The following is an 18,404-nucleotide window of genomic DNA, read 5'->3' as shown; positions in this document are numbered from 1 at the left end:
TGGGCACACGGTGGGCACAGGAGGGCTGGGGGCTGTGGGGATGGCAGAGGGGACGGGGCATGGAGTGGCACTGGGGATGGCGGAGGGACAGTGGGGATATGGGGGGTTTCTGAGGGGACATGGGGAGGACAGGGTGACGCTGGGGCTGGCAGAGGCCCAGGGGGGTGTCCTCAGGCTGGCCGAGGGTGACGGGGCTGTGGCATCTCCCGAGGGTGCCAGTGGTGTCCCCAGTGTGCCCACGCCATGCGGCCCTGCCTGCTGATCGCCCTGGCCCTGCTGGGCACAGTTCCCGCCAGCCGCTCCGGTGAGTGCCCCCCACACCCCACCTGCCCACGGGGACATCCCGGGGACACCCCTGATGCCAGGGTGACACAGCCGGTGTCCCCAGCTCTCGCCAGCCCTGCGGCGGAGGACGAGGAGGATGTGACAGAGCTGGAGGTGCCCGAGGAGTACAGCGGGTGCCTGGGCGGCAGTGACAAGCGGGCGCTCGGTGTCCCCAGCATGCCGGGCACCGCCACCTGCCGCTACGTCGTCGTCTCCCGCTGCCGGAACTTCTACCGTGCGCAGGTGGGACGGGGTGGGATGGGGTGGGATGCGGTGGAATGGGGTGGCTGGGCGTCAGGGTGGGGGCACCAGTGCCCCCCTGTGACAGCCGTGTCCCTGCAGCGCATCTGTGCCCGGCGCTTCCGCGGGCGCTTGGCCTCGATCCACGATTCCCGCACCAACACCTTCCTGCTGCTCCTGGCGCGCCGGCACTCCAACGCCGGCCAGGTCTGGATCGGCGCCGTCAGCCAGCCTGCCGTAAGGACCCCCGTCCCACCGCCACCGCCCTGGCCTCGGGGCACCCTGCCTCCTCCCAGTGTCCCCAGTGCCCACCCCGGGTGTCCCAGCCCTGTCCCGCTGTTCCCAGTGCACAACCTGGGTTCCCGATCCCATTCCCAGCATTCTCAGTGCCCACCAGCAGGGCTGCAACTCCACCCGTGTCCGCAGTGCCCGCTTGGGTGCTCCAGCCTTGCCCCAGCATCCCTAGTGCCCAGCCTGGATGTCCCATTCCCACCCCACTGTCCCCAGTGCTAGGGGTCCCCACACCCTTTCTCTGCTGGCAGATCCCATACCCGAGCTGCCACTGGACCGACCGGAGCCCCTGGAACTACAGCCAGTGGCTGCCCGGGCACCCCCTGCCCGGCCGCCGCTTCTGCACCACCCTCTGCACCAACAGTCAGTGGGGGCTCTCGGGGGGTCTGGGCGATGGGGGGAGGGTGCTGAGGGGCTGGGGATGGAGAGGTGGCACCGGGGGGCTGGCACTGGGGGATCTGGGAGGTATCCCTGAGGGCTGGAGGGGGTCCCTGGAGGTGGGGGTGCTGGTGGGCGATGGGCTGATCCCCCCTCTTCTCTCCCCAGATGGGCGCTGGAGGAGCGTGCCTTGCAAGAGGCGGCTGCCCTTCATCTGCGAGATATGAGGGGCTCAGCCCCCCCAGGTGCCCCCAGGCCTCCCCCACTGCTGTCCCCGCACGGGGGGCTGCACCCCTAGCCTCGGAGCTCAATAAAGTCTCGGTGTCAGCACCCGCTCAGTGTTTGGGCAGGGCCGGGGGGCCTGGCTGGGTGCACCTACGGCGGGCACAGAGGGGTTCTGGAGGTGTCCCTTCTTTCCTGCACAGCTCCTGTGTGGGCAGTGGAGGTCGCAGTGTCCCCTCCCCAAGGACCTCTGTGATCCCCACGCAGGGCCTGGGAGAAGAGCCAGGACCCCCTGAACTGACCAGCGAGGTTTTATTGTCTGTGGCAGCGACACCACGAGCCGGACCCATCGCCCTGTGTCCGGGCCATACACGAGCAGGGGGGAGGGGAAGGGGGGCTCGTGCCCACCCCCAGCCCCTTGGGGACCATGGGAACAGGGTACAAAGGGGGGATGGGGAGGAGGTGTTGGGAAGACAGGGACCCTGCGAGCTCGTACAAAGTGCATAGGTGAGTGTGTGTGTGTGTGTGTCCCCATGGGAGGGGACAGCCCTGGTCCGGGGACAGCGGCTGTCGGCGTCGGGGAGCGAGCCTGGAAGGGACACAGTGGGGACGGGGTGAGGACCCTGCAGGGCCCCCCCCAGGGGTGACCCATCCCGGGGGGACCCAGCCAGAGCAGACAGGAGGGAGGGGGCTGCCCCCCAGCAGTGCAGACCCCAGGGACATGGGGAAGCCCGAGCTGGGGGAGTGTGTCCCCAGCACTGCCCCAAATTCCCCACTCACCTCGCTCAAGGCTTCTTCCTTTTCAGCTTCAGCGCCTGCAGCCAGTGGGGGGGAGAGGCCTCGGATCTGGGGTGTTGGCACAGCCTCAGCATGAGCCCCCCAAAACCAGCCCCGGCACCCAGACCAGTGCCCTCAGCCCCCCTTTTGCCCCCATGAGGGTCCTGGCCCCCCACACTCACCCTGAGGATTTCTCTGGCTTGGGGGGCAGGGTCGGGGGTTTCCCACTCACACCAGGGATCTTGCAGGACTTGGAGCGCTGCACGTGGGGGTCCTTAGGAGGGGTCCCCTTGCTCTCCCCTGATGATGTCCCCTCCTCGGCCGAGCGGTTGCGACCCCTCAGCTTGGCCTGGGGGCAGAGAGAGAGGTCAGGGAGACACACAGTGCTCTGCCCCCCAAATCGCCCCACTGCCTCCTCCCTGCCTTTAGCCCCCAGCCCCACCCTGCCTCAGTTTCCCTGTGTTCCACCCTCCCTTGCACAGGAGTCCGAGGGTCTCACCTTGATGGCGGAGGCACTGAGGCCAGGAAAGAGCGGCACCTTGACCCCCCTGCCTGAGGGGGAGCCGCGCATCCGCCGGCTCCGGGGCTCCTCCGCTGCCTCCTCGTCAGAGGACGCTGCCGGGGCTGGCCGGGGCTCTGTGGGGACACAGGGACAGTGTCACCATGACACTGTGCCAGGACAGACACCCCGCTCCCGTCCCCATCCCTGCTGGGTTCACCCGTGGAGTCCCGGAAGATCCAGCTGTCCCCCTCGGTGGCGGTGGGGCGCACGGACGGTGCCCGGTGCTGGCGCTTGCGGCCCAGGCTGGCCTTGCTGCGGAACACGCTGCTGTCCAGGAGCTCCGTGTCCTGCCGAGCCCGGGGGACAGGTCAGAGCTGGCATGGGGAGCCCAGGGACCCCCCACCCCAGCCAGCACACCCACAGCAGTGCTGGGGGCCCTCAACCCATGGCCGACCCTGGGGGCAGCAGGGTCAGAGGGCAAAGCCCCATCCACAGACACGTCCTGTGACAGCCAGGCAGTCCCAGGCCTTACAGGGTGACTGGAATCTCCCCACTCCCCACTCACCTCCAGAAGAGGAAATTCCTGCCCCTGCTCCATGGACCCCTCGGGCTGGGGGGTACCCAGAGAGAGCTGCTGCTCCCCCCAGCTTGAGGAGCTCTCCCCATCCGGGTGGTCTGAGGACTGTTCCTCACTTCCTGTGTCCGCTGGGATCCCACTGGGAGCCTCTGGCAGCAAAGGGCGGGCCCTGGTGCTCTGCGGGGCAGCGGCCAGCTCAGAGGGGTCCTTCTCCTCCTCGGAGGGGCTGGGTGACTTGCTCCAGGGGGGCTCAGCAGCCGGGAGATCAGCTGGAACGTCACCCATCGATGGGCTGGGGGCCGACCTGCTTGGGAGACAAAACCCCAGAGTTGCTCCAGCCCCAGAAAACACAAGCCCTGCCCCAAACCCCTCCGTCTGCCACAGGGGAAGCTGCTCCCTCCCTGCCACCACCGGTGCCCTCCTTACCCGTGCTCTGCGCCGATGTCCCCTCCCAGGCTCCGCTCCCCCGCGCCAAGGTCCCGGCTGCGGGCGGCACAGCGGGCGCCAAAGGCACTCGCCCACTCCTGGCGCCTGGCCTCGGCATCCTGCGGCTCCACACTCCAGCTGTCCACATCCTGGCTCCAGCGGGCATTGCCCATGTCCAGAGAGAGATCCCTGTGCCAGCCTGCCTGGGGGGGCTGTGGCAGGACCCCGGACACGGAGCCATCCGAGGCTCTGGCACTGCAGGGGTCTGGCACCCGCTCTGTCCTGATGAGACCGAACTGGTTGTGGCACTCAGCTGCTCGGAGCTCCTCAGCCCAGTCCCTGCTGCCGGAGCTGTCACGCTCCTGCTGGTGGGCACCGCCCCAGCTCGGCTGCTGGGCCAGGGGATTGGGGTGCTGGGAGCTGGGCATGTCCTCCTTGCCACCCCTGACCAGCCCGGTCTGCCCCACGCTGCCCTCACCGGGCCAGCTCAGCCGGGCCGGGATCAGCTCCTGCTCTTCCTCCCTGGGGGTCACGGAGCTGTGCTCCCCATGCCGGACTGCTCCACTGGGGCTGGACTCTCTGTCCTGGGCCTCCACATCCCTGCTGCTGGATCTGTCATCCCAGACAGCTCCGCTGGGGCTGAACAACTCCCCACTCCGGGCCTCCATGTCCCCGGTGCTGTGCCTGCCATCCCTGCCTGCTCTGCTGGGTGTGAATTCACTGTCCTGGGTCTCCAGGTCCCTGGTGCTGGATCCGTCACCCCAGGCTGCTCCGCTGGGACTGAACTCATCCTGGGCCTCCAGGTCCCTGGTGCTGCATTCACTGGCTTCAGCCGGCCTGCTGGGGCTCAACTCTTGGTCCCGGCTCTCCGTGTCCCTGCTGCTGGATCTGTCATCCCAGGCCAGCCTGCTGGGGCTCAACTCTTGGTCCCGGCTCTCTGTGTCCCTGCTGCTGGATCTGTCATCCCAGCCCGGCCTGCTGGGGCTCAACTCTCGGTCCCGGCTCTCTGTGTCCCTGCTGCTGGATCTGTCATCCCAGCCTGGCCTGCTGGTGCTCAACTCTTGGCTCCAGCTCTCCGTGTCCCTGCTGCTTGATCTGTCATCCCAGCCCGGCCTGCTGGGGCTGAACTCCCTGTCCTGGCTTTCCATTTCCCTGTATTCACTGGTCCAGGCTGGTCTCCTGGGGCTGAACTCCCTGTCCTGGCTGTCCATGTCCCTGACTTCACCAGTCCAGGCCGGCCGGCTGGGGCTGAACTCCCGGTCCTGGCTCTCCATGTCCCGGGTGCTGTACCTGTTATCCCAGGCCGCTCCGCTGGGGCTGAATTCCTGGTCCCGGGAATCCACGCTCCCAGTGCTGTACTCACTGCCTTCAGCCTGACGGCTGGGGCTGAACTCCCAGTCCTGGCTTTCCGCGTCCCTGTATTCCCCAGTCCAGGCTGGCCGGCTGGGGCTGAACTCCCGGTCCTGGCTCTCCATGTCCCTGGGGTTATACCCCCTGTCCCAGGCTGGCCGGCCGGGGCTGAGCTCCTTATCTGGGCTCCCAGCGTCCCCAGTGCTGGATCTGCCAGCCCAGCCCAGCGTTAAATCCTTGTCCTTGCTCCCAGCATCCCGGCTGCTGTATTTACCGGCCCAGTCTGGGGTGAGCTCCCTGTCCTTCATCTCCGTGTCCCCGCCGCTGTACCTGCCTGCCCAGGTGGGCTGCCCGGAGCGCGGCTCCTTGTCCAGCTGCCGGATGTGTCCCGTGCCAAGGCCACTGCCCCAGTTGGCCTGTCCAGAGCCGAGCTCCTCCGTGCTGCCATAGCCCTGGCCCCACTTGGCTGTGCTGGCACTCAAGTCTGGATCCTGCAGGCAGCTCTCCCCAGTGCCAAGGGACTGGGACCAGTCACTGCAGCCCAGTTTCATGTCCCCCATCAGCTCTGTTGTTCTGTAGTCACCGCTCCAGCTCTCCCGGGCACTGCTGTCCTTGTCATCGTGGGTGCTGCCCCAGCTGGATCTAGTCCCGAACTCCTGGTCCTGCTTGGTCTCAGCAGGCCAGTCTCTCTCCCTGGACACACCTGGGTGGCTCCAGTTGAAGGTGCTGTCCTGGCGAGGGCGGCCAATGCCAAACTCACTGCACAGGTCCTTCCGTGACCAGCCCAGCAGATTCTGGGGGAAAAAGGGGAGAGGAGTTAGAGGGGAGAGAGGTTAGAAAGGGGAGAGGAGTTTGAGGGTGGAGCAACCCCGGCTCCCGCAGCAGTGGAGCTGGGGAGGAGGGACACACCTCGGGGACACAGCACGGCGGGGCCCATCCCGAGGAGAGGGCAGAGCCCACCACCTGCCCCTCAGCACACAGCCCTGCTCAGCCTCCACCCACCACCCGCCCGTCCTGTCCCATCCCACTGCCCCATGGAGGGAGGAGGAGCCCAGCCCACCCTGACCCCGCAGAGCCCCCCACACCCCTCACCTCCGGAGAGCTGTGGACCCCGGGCGACACCAGCAGCTCCGTCAGCCAGCCCGGGTCGGCGTGGGGTCAGGGCCCTGCGAGGGCCCTTCGGCCTGGCCTGGGCCCCCAGGACCCTGCAGGCTCTTGGGGCCATCACCTGCCCAGGCTGAGTCAGCTGGAGCAGCTGGATCTGGGGGGCTGGACCCAGGGGGGCAGCTGTGGTGAGCCTGGGCTGGGGGGGGACTCAGGTTCAGCCGGCTCCTGGCCAGGCTCTGTCACGTGAAGCGGGGAGTGGGACACGGGAGCATCCCGCTCTGCCTCCCCTTCCTCCTCCCTCCTCCTCCTCCTCCTCCTCCTGTGCCGAGCCCTCAGCCTCTCGCTGGGCCACGGGACCCCCTGGGCACGGAGCCCCCTCCGCCTCCTGGCTGTCAGATCCTTCAGACCTGCTGTCCTTCGGAGGGCCGGGGGCTGTAGCCTCCCCATCCGACTCCCCCTCTTCGGAGAGCCCCGAGTCAGGTGTCTCCCGGATGGGGGAGCGGGGAGGGAAGGCTGGCAGGCGTGCCCCCCGCGACGGGAATGTCCACTCAAAGGACTGGGAGAGGCTCCACGCGGACTCGCTGCCCAGGGAGGGCTCCGACAGGAGGTCTCCAGGCCGGGGCAGGGCGCTCAGTGAGCCCCCCCAGCTCCCCCAGGCCCTGCCCCGTGGGCGGGGGCCGCAGCACCCCCTCTGAGGAGCGCCGTAGCCCCACATCCCGGGGAGGGGGGTTGAAATCAGGACCCTCAGGGACGGTGGGGACACTGCGGAGTCATCAGGTCCCTCTGGGGAGCCCGGGGGAAGAGAGGCTTTGGCAAGGGGTGGCTGGGGGGCCAGGTACTCGGCAGCAGCCTCGGGAGAGCCGGGGGGGCAGGTGACTCGCAGGGGCAGGTCAGGAGTGCCAGGGGGGCTGGCAGTGCCAGGAGATCCCTCCCCCGGAGTGTGTGGGGAGCCGGGGGAACGGGAGACGCTGAGCTGGGGTTCGGTGGCCGAGGGAGGCACCCGGGGCCTGGACAGAGGCGACGGGGACCCTGGCTGGAGGCCGAGCGGGGGATTCGGGGGAGCCGGGGGGCAGTGTGGGGGAGTCAGGGGCCAGGAGCTCAGGGGGGGCATCAGGGGAGCCAGGGGCCGGGGCAGAGGGCTCGGCAGGCTGGAAAGGCGCTCCTGGGGCCGGGGCTGGGCAGGTGGGGGGCCTTGGGGAGCCTGGAGGTCGAGGGCACCCAGCTGTAAGAGAGGAAAGCTGTGGAAAGAGCCGGCAGGGGGGTCATGTCAATCAAGAGGCACCTCCGAACGTCATCCATCCCAAAGCCAGCCCCCCAAAACTCTGGAGGGTCCCTCCCTCCAGCCCTGCTCCCCTCCCCGCACCCGGGGCAGGAAGTGCCCGTGCTGCGTGCCAGCACCAGGCTGCTCCTGCGTGACTCAACCAGGGCGGCTCCCGGTGGCCCAGCCCCGCTCCCTGCCCGGCCCCCCGCTGCCCCCAGAGCGCCTGGACAGATGGAGAGAAGAAATGAAGCAGGAAGAAGTCAGAACCCCCCCAGCACAGCCCCCGCCCTGCCCGCAGCTGGCATCCCCCTGCCCAGCACTGCCGCGGTCTGCCCCTCACCGGGTGACCTGGTGCCGCTGGCCAGGCTGCCACCCGCGGTGTCACCGCGGCCCGGTGTCCCGGTCACCGCCCTGAGCACGGCACGGGGAAAAGGGGCTGGCGGGGTGCCCGCGGGGCCTGCCCTGCCACATACCTGCCAGGTCACCGAACCCCAGCTGGTGACTCACGGCTGCTCCCTGCCCACGCCTGGCACCGGTGTTGGCACACGCCACCCCCACAGCCCCGGGCCCCACGCCGGGCTCTCGGCACAGGGGGCACTGACCCTCCCCCGGCCCCCCCCGGCCCAGGAAGGGGCGGCCAGCACCCCAAGGAGAAAGGAGAGACACGCACCCCGCAGAGAAGGGAGCCCCGGAGGAGACAGGAGAGCCCCGAAGGAGAGAGCCCAGGAGCGGAGCCGCCATGGCGCCGGAGGGCGAGGCCAGCACTCACGTCAGGGGGGGACGGCGGCCTCCGGCGTCCGCGGGGGTCCCCGGCACAGCTCGGCCCGGCTGGGGGGGAGCCGCTGGCAGAGAGAAAAGGGGAAGGAGGGTAAATCCCCCTGTGTGCCTCAGTGCTACTCTCCCACCACCCACGAGGCACCCCTGCCCCAAACCACCCTTCAAGGATGCAGGGTACAGGGGCCAGGCCCTGCCACGGCTGCACAGTCTCTGGCTTGGGCTGCCAGGGAAAGGAGGCAAAGCGGCCCCAGCTCCTCTGCCGGAAAGTTTTCGGTCCTTTGGGAGCGTGTTTCTCACACTCCCGTTCAGAGTTGAGCAGGCAGCCCCCGCCCAGCTCTCCCTGAGGTGCCCGGCTCTCGGGAGCGTGGCCAAGCCCTGGCTCTGGCCCAGGACATCCTGCAGCTGGCAGTCCCGCCGATCTGCCTGCTCCCTGTGCCCTGGCATGGCCCAGCAGGGAGAAAATAGCAAGGCTGGAAAATCAGGAGCATTTCCTGGGGGTGCAACCCCCGGCCTGTTACTCCCATCCCAGAGGCTGGCTCGGAGCTCGCCCGCAGGCAGCTCCTGGCCTGGGACAGCCCTTCCTGCGGTCGGCACTGGCCGCCCCGGCCTTCCCACGGAGGCAGCTCGAGGCACTGCAGCTCGGGAGGAACCCGGGCCCCGTGCCGGCGACCAGACCTCAGCTCCGTTACATTCCCAGCCCCGGGACGGCTCGGAGTGACGTCCCTGCTCCCACTGCCACTCTCCTCCCGGCGTCAGCTCCCGGGCCCTCACCTCGTCTCAGCCACAGGGTGTCCATCGTCCCCCGTTCCCTCTGCCGCAGGTTGGGGCACCTGGAGGGCTTCGCCGGCGGGGTCTCCATCAGCCTCCCCGCTGGGACGCTTCCGGAAGGCAGCAAAGGTCTTGGAGCCGAAGCGGGAGGAGGAGTCGGTGCAGAAGGGCGACAGCCAGGCCCGGTCTGGGCTGCCTGGGCCCTCCCTGCTGTCCATCTTGGCCAGGATCTCCTCCACGGTGGTGCCGGGGAACCGCTCCGGCCTGGCGGCCCACCGGCACCGGCGTCACCTTGAAGGGCGCCGGGCCCTTGCGCGAGGGGGCTGGCGGGGCCGGGGACACCTCCTCCTCAGTGGCTGCCACCGGGGGCGATGAGAGCCCCTTCCCATTGGGGGTCTCGAGCGACTTGACAGTGAAGGAGGGGCGCCGGAGGGGCCCCCCCGCGCCTCCCCCGCTGTAGGGCTGGGGCCCGGCCAGGCGATTCATCTTCTCGGCCGAGGGCAGCTCGGGCCGGGGGTGCCGCGGGCCCGGTGCGGGGGCCAGCACCGGGGGCTTGGCGGGGACGGCCGGCTTGGGCAGCACGCGGGGCTTGGGCCGCACCGGTGGCTTGGGGCGCGCGATGCCTGCGGAGGGGCAAGGGAGGGGGCCGGAGTCAGCGGAGTGGTGCGGCCCCCCACAGCTGGGAACAGCTCTGAGGGGGCTGCCCCAGCAGCCCCTCCACCCCGATTCTCCCCAGCCCGGGGCACTGACCTTTGTCGGGGCTGCCGGCCAGCCCGGCCCCCCCAGTGCCGGCAGGGGAGGCGCAGGGCACGGCGGGGCAGAGGGGCTGCGGCTGGGAGGCCATGGCGACGCTGGGGCGCGGTGCAGGGTCAGCCGCCTAGGGAGAGAGGGAGAATCGTCTCGGAGAGCGCCCCGAGCCTGGGGGAGCCCAAGCGCCCTGCGGGCCCTGTGCCGAGCCCCGTCCAGCTGCGCCAAGCGGTGATCGCGCCGCGGTGCCACCCTCGGCACATCGGGCCCGGCTCACCTGAGCCAGCCCTGCCCGGCAGCAGCCCCGGCCACCGCCCCAACCCCCCCGGAGCCACCCCGACCCCGCGGTACGCTCCCTAACGCCGTGGGGCCCCTCCTCTACCTGTCTGACCCTGCGCTAACCTGTCCCAACACACACGTGTCACTCCTGCCGACCTTCGCCAAGCCCCCCGCGCCGGGCTGGCCCCCGGTTTGCCCCAGCCCCCATCTCAGCTCCCTGCCCAGGCCACCCCCGGCCCCCCGAGCCCCCGGCCGCCCGGGAGGCCCCGCCCGGCGCCCCGAGCCCCTCCGCCAGCCCTTAGCAGGGGCCGCGAGCACCGCGCTCACCTTCCCCACAGCAGCCGCATGCCGGCGGCGGGCCGGGGACACGCCTGGGGGGCGCGGGGCGGGCGGGGAGGAGGGGCTCGTGTCCCCACGGGTCTCACGCTGCCGCCGCCGCCTCTCCCGTGACTCACCGGGGCTGCGGGGACAGGAAAAACCCGCTCGGTGCCTCCTCCCGGCCCGGCCCTGCCCTCCCCTCCCCGCCTCGCTCCCTCCTGCCCCGCCGGGGTCCACCCTCCCCAAGACCCCCCTCCTCGCGCCTTCCGCGGGGGAACCGCCGCCACAACCCACATCTGGAAACCATCGGGCCCGTGTCCCAGCCCGGGATGGCGGCGGGGCCCCGGGATGCGGGTCCGGCCCCCCCGGGGTCCTCCGCCAGCGCGGCCTACCCTCGTTGCCACGACAACGAAGCCTCCGATCGAGTGGCTGAGTAGGCCGCGACCGCGGCCTAGCGCCGTCCCCATGACAACGAAGCCCCCCCCTCAAATTCGGGAGGTCCCGGGCCCGTGTTGCCCGCCGCGGCTGAAGCCGCGTGGTCCCCCGGCGGGCGCCACGGGCCCGGGGGGGTTCCCGGTTCCCCGCAGCCCCATCCCGGCAGAGAGACCCCCCACTCACCCTCCACCGGCGCTGCTCATGCATATTCATGAGCGCCAGGCCGCGCCCCCGACGGCGAGGGGCGGGGCAGAGCGGCGCCGCGTGGCGGGCGGACCATCGAGAGGGGCGGCTAGAGAGCCCTCCGAGGGGGGGCCGGAGGGGCCGGAGACCTCCAGCGCCCCCCGGATCACCCTCGGGGGCGGGAGCGGCTGGGCAGGACCCCCCGGGCACCCCCGGACCCAAAATCGTCCCCGTTCCCGGTGTCCTTCAACCGTGGGGCAGCCGCCAGAGGGGCAGCAGTGCATAGTTAGGTGGAGGTTGCTGTGACAATAGAGCCCCCCCACCATTTGGGGGTCCAGGGCCCCTTGTGCCCACCGGGGACCCGCGGCTTCCGCCCCGGGGGGCTCCTGCTTCCCCGCAGCCCCATCCCAGCGGTGCCAGTAAAGGCAGTGGAAGGAGGGGGGAAGAGGCAGCCATGGGGGACCGGGAACTGGCCGCAATCAACACCGGAGGGGAAACGGGACTTAATCGGATCAACCCCCTCACGAGGGAGGTAGAAAAACCCCCAAATGGCATCAGGATCGAGCGAGGGGCTGTAATTAGGAGCCCTGATGGCTGAGCAGGGGCTGGGGGCCGCTAATGGAGGGTGGGGAGAGAATGAAGTCAGCCCTGGAAGCGGTTCAAGGAGGGGAACGAGCTCCCGGATGGCTGCAGGAAGGAAGGAGGGATGGGGGAGCCAGCCCCACACCCACACAAACACCATCAGTGGGATTTTTTTTTTATTCAACCCGAGTTGCCATGTGAACGGACCCAAAATACAAAAAAACAACACCAAAAAAAAACCAGCGAGGGAAGGAAAGAAAAGGAGAGAAACCCAAGTGTTTAGAAAAAATAAATTGATGGGGAACAGGAGTGAGGGACTGAGGAGCCTCTGGCACCTCCAGCCGCCACGGGGTGCTGGGGGGACAGGGGAGCCTGGCCCCGCTCCGGGTGGGAGCCTCCGGGAGCCCGGGATGCCGGTCCCTGCCCACGGGGCCGGCCCGCCCAGTCCTCTCCCCACCGGGAACCAGCCTGGAGCCAGCCGGGACGGGGCTAATCCGAGCCGGACGCCGAGTCCTCGGAGCTGGGGGGCGGGCTGGCAGCGCCCTCGTCCTCTGAGTCCTGCGGGCGGGGACGGAGAGGTCAGCAGGGGACAGTGAAGGGCAGGGCAGCATCCCCCACTCCTCCCGTGGCCCCACCGCAGGGACAGCGTGATGGTGCTGGCCTGGGGATAAGCCCTGAGGGATGGCCAAATACCACGGACACGAGGTACCAGGAGGACCCAGCCTCTCCAGCAGAAGCCACCAGGATGTTCCCCGAGGGGAGAGGGGCGGGGACCCTCCCAGACAGTTGTTTCCCAGGGAAGAGGGGCCAGGACCTCCCCCAGTTGTGACCCCCACCTCCTTCTTGCTCTCTGCAGAGGAACTCTCGTCGCTGGACACGAACTCCTTGCTCTTGAAGCTGTCACTCATGCCTTTAGCCGGGGACTTGGAGGACGAGGACTTGGAGGTGGCACCTTTCTTGTCCCCTTTCCCCTTCACCTGCTTCTCCTGCTTCTTCTTCTTCTTCTTGGACCTCTCCCTGCGTGGGGTTGGGTGGGCAGAGGGGAGAGCAGTGGCGTTACCTGGCTGGCAGCGCTGGCCCCGGGAACAGCCCGATTTTGGGGGGCCAAGCCCTGCCGGCCCCTTGCCAGCACGCTCACCCCCTGTGGCTGTCAGCCTTGCTGTACTCCTTCATGGCCTTCTCGTAGTCCCGCCTGGCGTCTTCCGCCTTCCGATCCCACTCCTGCGGCCAGAGCACGGGGTCAGCGAGGCCCCCCCTCCTCCTCCAACATCCTCCTGCAGCCCACCCTGCTCCCACTTCTGATCACCCAGCTCACCAGCCCGAGGACGTCCCCGCCCCTTCCCAACTCCCCACCAGTGCAGCTCCATGCTCCCAGGAGCAAGGAGGGGTTTCCCACGTCCGGCCTCCCCTCCTGTACCAGGCCCAGCTCTGCCCCCTGGGCCTCCCACCCCTCACCTCCTTCTTCTCCTTGGACATGGCCTTCCAGAGCTCCCCAGCCTTCTTGGACAGGTCAGTGATGCTGATGCCAGGGTGGTCCGACTTGATCTTCTCCCGGCTGGCATTCAGCCAGAGCATGTAGGCTGACATCGGGCGCTTGGGAGCATTGGGGTCCTTCCCCTTCTTGCTCTGGGAGGTGGAGAACACCCATGGAACCCCAACGCACCCCTCACCCAACACCTCGGAACAACGACCAGGACAGGCTGGGCACGGGAACAACGCGCCCTTGGGAGAGGCTCAGCCCGGACCCATCTGGAGCAGCAACGCCAGGCCTGGACAACAGCTCCGGCCAGGGCTGCAGAGGCTGAGGTGAGGCAGCTCAGGCGGGGCTGTGACCTGCCTGATGCTGCTCCAGGAGCTGCTCCTGCTCCCGGAGCAGCCCCTCACCTCCGGCTGCTTCTTGCGGGGCTTGCGGTCCTTGACGATCTTGGCCTTCTTGGCCGGTTTCTTCTCGTCCCGGTCGCTGTCGCCGTCGCCGCTGGAGGAACTGGCCGAGGCGTTGCTGTCGAACCTGCACAGGGGCACTGGCCTCGGAGCTGCCCCCAGACACCACAGCCCCGAGGAGGCTTCCCGGGCTGGAGCTGCCGTGCTTCCGCTAACAGCCCTCAGGGGAGTCGCCGTCCACGAGCACGGCTCACTCTGCTCTGCTTCCCGGACGTTCGGAGCTCTCGGGGAAACAGGGCTCCTGCCACCACTCCCACCCATCCTCACCCCAGCCTGGGGCCTTAACCCTCCTCCCAGCTGTTCTCTTTCCCGGACAGAGCAGCCAAGGCCTCCCCAGGAGCCCTTGGTCCCTTCCAGAACTCTCTCGTACTGCCTAATGCCATTACAAGGGAGCAAGCCCAGAACTGCCCCAGCTGCCCAACATTCCCAAATCCAGGGCTGCACATTCCCAAATCCAGGTGATCCCATTCATGCTGTGAGCATCTCTCAATGCTCACACAGCCCTAGAACAGCACCTTCTTACAGGGCCTCTGGACAGAGCCCTGCCCAGCCTCTACTCACTCTTCAGCCACGTCGTCATCCTCTTCTCCAGGGTTGAAGGACTCATCTGGAGGAGAAAGCGAGGGCTCAGTGCTTCGGATCCTCACGAGGAACAGGAGCTGGAGCACCGCAGCAGCCCCTCAGCCCCAGCCCTCACCTGTCTCCTCCCCGGAGCCGTCACTGCTGTCGTTGGCATTCTCCTCCCGGATCTTGCCCTCCTCCTTCATCCTCTCCAAGTAGGCATCATGCTGGTCCTCGTCAGAGTCGGCATATTCATCGTAGCTCTGCTTCATTCCCTGCAGAGAGGCAGGGTGAGAGCTGCTCCCTGTGCCCCCCAGGCACACTGCCCCTCTGGAACACAGCCCTGGGTGAGCACGGCCCTGGGCATGCACAGGGCAGGGGCCAGACACGGCCACGTCCCCTCCTTCCCCCCTCAGGGCCCCGGAGAGAGGGGCAGAGCAGTTATGGGGGTTACGGGGGGCCCTCGCACACCACGCTGGGGTTACTGGGTTAGTCAGAGACCACCACGGCCATGCACAGGAAACCTGCACCAGGAGGAGGAGGAGGAGGAGAAAGAGGAAGGGATATCGCACGGACCTTTTTCCTCTACAAGGGCAAGGAGAGAAAAGAGAGGTGAAAAAAGGAGGGAAAAGCAGCCGGATTCTGGGAGAAGGCGGTGCTGGCGCCAGCGGGCGCGAGCCCGGCCCCGCGCGGCCGGTACCTCCTTCAGCCCCCGGTTCTTGATGTTCAGCTTCTTGGCATTGACGAAGTCGAAGAGCTTCCCGTACTCCTCCCTGTGGGAGAGGGCACGGTCGGGCTGGGCTGCCGGGGAGCCCTGGCGGGCACGGCCGGGCTGGCCCCCCAGCCCACACCCACCTCTCGATGCTGCTGAAGGTGTACTGGGTGCCCTGCTTGGTCTCGATCTCGAAGTCGAAGGAGCGCGTGGTGGTGGTGCCGCGGGCGAAGTTGACGAAGGAGATCTCATCGAAGCGGATGTGCACGGGGGGCTTGTGCACGTAGATGAAGCCCCTCTCCAGCGGGTACAGCAGCCCCGAGCTGGCCTTGTAGGAGCAGGTGATGCACTGGGCTCCGGAGTGTCTGCGGGGCAAACTCTGCTGTCCGTGTGGACAAACACCGTGCCCAGCCCCGGCAGCCAGGCCCTGCTCCCCGGCACAGAGAGCCCCTTCCCCGCTGGCCATGGGAATGAGGAGGGAAGAGAGGGACTGGCCCTGCAGCCACTCACCCCTGGAAGTTTCCGGGCACGGTGATCTTGCGGTTCACCAGCGCCTTCATCACCCGGCTGACCATCTCGTAGAGGGACCCCGACATGTTCTTGGTGAGCCGCCCCTCGAAGCGCTTCTCCACCTCCTCCCTGCATGGAGGGAGGGAGGGCAGAGGTGAGAACGGGGTCTGGGGGGGTCAGCACCTACCTCAGGATCCAGGGAGGGGTCTGGGAGGCGGCCTGGCAGCGGGGGGAGCTCACTCATTCATGTTGAGGGTCAGGGAGATGTCCTCATCCTTGGAGAAGAGCAGGATCAGGAAGTGATAGCGGGTCTGGCCTTGCTTTATCGGGGGGTCCAGGCTGATCTGGAAAGCGAGGGGGAGGTGAGGACACAAAACCGCCCTGAACCACCCCCACTGCCCTCCCAGGGGAGGGCCACGGCCCTCCCACTCACCACGAAGAACATCTGGCGCTGGTCCTTGTGCGGGAGCAGGAAGAGGCGCAGCACGGTGGTGTAGGGGATCTTGTAGTCGAAGGTCTTGCCGTGCAGGTGCAGGAAGGTGGGGTAGATGCGGATGTCGTAGCGCCCGCGCGGCGTCAGGCACTGCAGCTCCCGGAAGATGCAGATGGCGTCTCCGGTGGCCTGGATCACGTCCGCCTTGGACAGCACGTTCTGGGCGAAGGCCTGCGAGGGAAGCGGTCACAAAAGGGCCCTCGCTGCCACCCCCCGCCCCCCTGCCAGCCCCACGCACCTCCACGGGGTCCACGCCGTCCTCCTGGGTGGGGGGCACGTAGAACCGGACCTCCATGAGCGAGACCTCGGCATCGTCGTTCTGGTGGAACTCCAGCGTCACCTCGTTCTTGCCCGTGGTGCACTGGGACACGTTGCTGAGCGGGATCTCGAACACCGGCTGCTCCCCGATGTCGAAGGACAGCAGCTGTCCTGTGGGGAACGTCACAGCCAGCTCAGAGCTGTGCCCCCCAAACCCCATCTCCAGACACAGTCCCGCTCCTCTCCCAAAATCCCTAGAAACATCGCTAGAAACCAGCTGCTCCCAAGGGAGCGGCTGGGGCAGCAGAACAGCCACGCTGGTGGGAACATCCTGCCCCACGGCCTCAGGCTGCCACTGGGACTTACCTCCAAACCTCACTGTGCCCCAGTTCCAGCCCTTCACACACAGATCCTTCTCCGCCAGCTCCAGGCAATAGTGGGCCTTGAAGAAATCTGAGAGCTTGTCAAATTCCTGGGTTGGGCGAGAGGGAGGGCACACCATCAGGAAACACCCAGAGCCCCACTCAAGACACAGCCCCCGGGCACGGAGACGCAGGGGGCAGAGCTGTTCTGGGGCTCGCAGGGAGCACGGCTGGGCCAGGGCCAGGGCCAAGGCAGCGGGAGCAGGGGACAGGGACTCACCGACTCCCGGAACCCATCATACTTGTAGACGTGGCCGTTCTTGGTGAGCAGCTTGAGGCCGTGCCCCAGCGCCACGCGTCGCCACACGCCCTCGGCCAGCTCCGAGGCCTGGATGTTGTCCACCTTCCCCGTCTTGCTGTTCTTGAAGATGACGCCCTGCCGGCTCAGCCGCAGCCGCCCATCGTTCTGCGGGAGAGCCGGGCATCACGGGACTCGGTCCCCTGGAACCGTGGGGGAACCAGGGCCCCTTTGGGTGCAGCCCCCCAGGCACCCACACCACCGACCACAGCTTCGTGGCCCCCGCCCTCCTCACCACGCAGCATTCGCTCCCCCGTCCACACCCCAACACACTCCAACCCCAGAAGTGCCCCTGGGGCCGTCCCCGCGTCCCCTCGCTCACCATGGAGCCCTTCACCTCCTGGTAGATCTCGTTGAACTCCAGCGTATCGGCCATGGCGGCTGCGGGGTGCGGGAGGGGACGGGGACGAGCTCAGGAGGGGTTCAGCAGCCCCCCCAGCCCGGCATGCCCGGGGCAGCGGCACGGGACACAGTCAGGGCAGCTGCGGGGGGACAGCGGGTGAGCCGGGCTGGCGACGGGCTCCTGGCCCTCCCCAGCGCCCCGAGAACCACACCTCAGCTCCCACACAGCTGCTCCCACCCCCAGTCTCGGGCGCTGCCTCTCGCGGGGGCACCTGAATCACCGGCGGCGGCGACCGCGGCCCCTCCCGCCCCCTTCCCCGGATGTACCCTGGCCCGGGGGCCACCCCCTCCTGCACCCCTCGGCCACCGCTGTGTCATCGCACCGCTCCAACACCCCACCCCTGCCCTTCCCCTCCCCGATGCGGCCTCTCCGCGCCCCAAACCACCCGCCGCACCCCCAAATTCCTTCCGGGACCGAGCTCCCAAGCGCCCCCCAACCCCGGGCCTGCCCCGCCGCCCCGAACCTGCTCCCATCTCAGGCCTGTTCCCCCCCCCCAGCCCGGCCTCCCCTGACCGCGGGTTCCCCCCCGCGGGATCCAGACACCCCCCATGCCCCGGGCGAGCCCGCCCAGCCCCCCGCACCGCCGCCGCCGCCGCCGCCGCCGCCTTTCCCGCCTGCGCAGCGCCAACCGCGCGGAGCCGCCGCCGCCGCCGCCGCCGCCGCCGCCGCCGGAAGTCGCGCGCACTTCCGCCATGGCGCCGGTCCGCGCTGGCGCCCCCTGGCGACGTGGCGGGCCGGTGCAACGCCCGCCGCCGCACCGCGGGCGGCTCCGCAGCGCGCCGGAGGACCCCGCCCACCGAGGCGGCGGGGGCGGGGCTAGAGCGGCCGCGCCCCCTCCCCCGCCGGCCGCCGCTCTGCCCCGCCCAGCACCATGAAGAGAAGGGGAGGAGGGACCCCATTGGCCAGCGCGGGGCGAGCCCCGTGACGTCACCTCGTGTGGGGACCCCCACCCCCCCAAAGGCGGGGTGCCCCAAAGTGCTGGAACCGGGCAGCGGGGCGGCCCAGAGCGGGGCACCCCCGAAACCGCGCACACGGGGCCCCCCGGGCGTACTCCCCTGCAGAGGAGCCCCCCCCAAACCCGGCATCCTCAGCCTGGGGCGCGCCCCCCACGTGCACCCCGGCGCGGGGCTCCCCGGTGTCCGAGTGCGTCCCCCGTTTGGGGCTCCCCACCGCAGGGACGCCCGGGAAGGACCCCGCCTGCCCCCCCTCCATCCCCCCAGCAAGGGGGGCGACCCCTCCCGTCCCCCCGGGCCGTGCCCCCG

The 18,404-nt window shown here is 68.9% G+C and overlaps 3 protein-coding genes across 3 annotated transcripts; 1 reads left to right on the top strand and 2 right to left on the bottom strand.

Annotated features, from left to right (window-relative positions):
* Window positions 1-90: 90 nt before the first annotated feature.
* Window positions 91-1,565, top strand: LOC120410084 (bone marrow proteoglycan-like). Its single transcript, XM_039552898.1, has 5 exons — window positions 91-304; window positions 389-567; window positions 667-801; window positions 1,107-1,218; window positions 1,402-1,565. The coding sequence occupies exons 1-5, from the start codon at window positions 244-246 to the stop codon at window positions 1,458-1,460; spliced, it is 546 nt and encodes a 181-aa protein (XP_039408832.1). The 5' UTR covers window positions 91-243; the 3' UTR covers window positions 1,461-1,565.
* Window positions 1,566-1,748: 183 nt separating this feature from the next.
* TNKS1BP1 (tankyrase 1 binding protein 1) lies at window positions 1,749-10,876 on the bottom strand. The gene is given in 21 exon segments (XM_039552819.1): window positions 1,749-2,044; window positions 2,236-2,301; window positions 2,415-2,581; window positions 2,732-2,868; window positions 2,952-3,081; window positions 3,300-3,615; window positions 3,738-5,881; window positions 6,180-6,247; window positions 6,250-6,351; window positions 6,354-6,398; window positions 6,401-6,494; window positions 6,496-6,837; window positions 6,839-6,942; window positions 6,945-7,188; window positions 7,190-7,432; window positions 8,225-8,297; window positions 9,004-9,272; window positions 9,274-9,623; window positions 9,751-9,875; window positions 10,353-10,486; window positions 10,737-10,876. Coding segments are annotated over 18 exon segments (4,983 nt in total). The 5' UTR covers window positions 9,845-9,875; window positions 10,353-10,486; window positions 10,737-10,876; the 3' UTR covers window positions 1,749-2,044; window positions 2,236-2,240.
* Window positions 10,877-11,703: 827 nt separating this feature from the next.
* SSRP1 (structure specific recognition protein 1) lies at window positions 11,704-17,776 on the bottom strand. Its single transcript, XM_039552837.1, has 17 exons — window positions 17,724-17,776; window positions 17,062-17,221; window positions 16,662-16,847; window positions 16,386-16,491; window positions 16,000-16,190; window positions 15,702-15,932; window positions 15,509-15,612; window positions 15,269-15,397; window positions 14,902-15,123; window positions 14,747-14,819; window positions 14,183-14,321; window positions 14,047-14,092; window positions 13,429-13,552; window positions 13,000-13,170; window positions 12,683-12,765; window positions 12,381-12,561; window positions 11,704-12,102 (listed from the first exon to the last, which is right to left on the bottom strand). The coding sequence occupies exons 2-17, from the start codon at window positions 17,113-17,115 to the stop codon at window positions 12,034-12,036; spliced, it is 2,109 nt and encodes a 702-aa protein (XP_039408771.1). The 5' UTR covers window positions 17,116-17,221; window positions 17,724-17,776; the 3' UTR covers window positions 11,704-12,033.
* Between the last annotated feature and the right edge of the window lie 628 nt (window positions 17,777-18,404).

Source organism: Corvus cornix, chromosome 5 (genome assembly GCF_000738735.6).
Source record: "Corvus cornix cornix isolate S_Up_H32 chromosome 5, ASM73873v5, whole genome shotgun sequence".
In the NCBI taxonomy this organism is placed as follows: Eukaryota; Metazoa; Chordata; class Aves; order Passeriformes; family Corvidae; genus Corvus; species Corvus cornix.
Note: the sequence above shows the minus strand (reverse complement) of the source record. Positions and strands in the feature narration are given on the sequence as shown.

Bases quoted from the DNA above. Each gene is read 5' to 3' on its own strand.
- LOC120410084 (XM_039552898.1), top strand. From the start codon at position 244: ATGCGGCCCTGCCTGCTGATCGCCCTGGCCCTGCTGGGCACAGTTCCC. The intron at 305-388 runs GTGAGTGCCCCC...CGGTGTCCCCAG, and splicing joins AGTTCCCGCCAGCCGCTCCG to CTCTCGCCAGCCCTGCGGCG. The intron at 802-1,106 runs GTAAGGACCCCC...CTCTGCTGGCAG, and splicing joins GCGCCGTCAGCCAGCCTGCC to ATCCCATACCCGAGCTGCCA.
- SSRP1 (XM_039552837.1), bottom strand. From the start codon at position 17,115: ATGGCCGATACGCTGGAGTTCAACGAGATCTACCAGGAGGTGAAGGGC. The intron at 15,613-15,701 runs GTGAGTGGGAGG...CTCGCTTTCCAG, and splicing joins AGCGCCAGATGTTCTTCGTG to ATCAGCCTGGACCCCCCGAT. The intron at 13,171-13,428 runs GTGAGGGGCTGC...TCCACCTCCCAG, and splicing joins CCCGCAAGAAGCAGCCGGAG to AGCAAGAAGGGGAAGGACCC.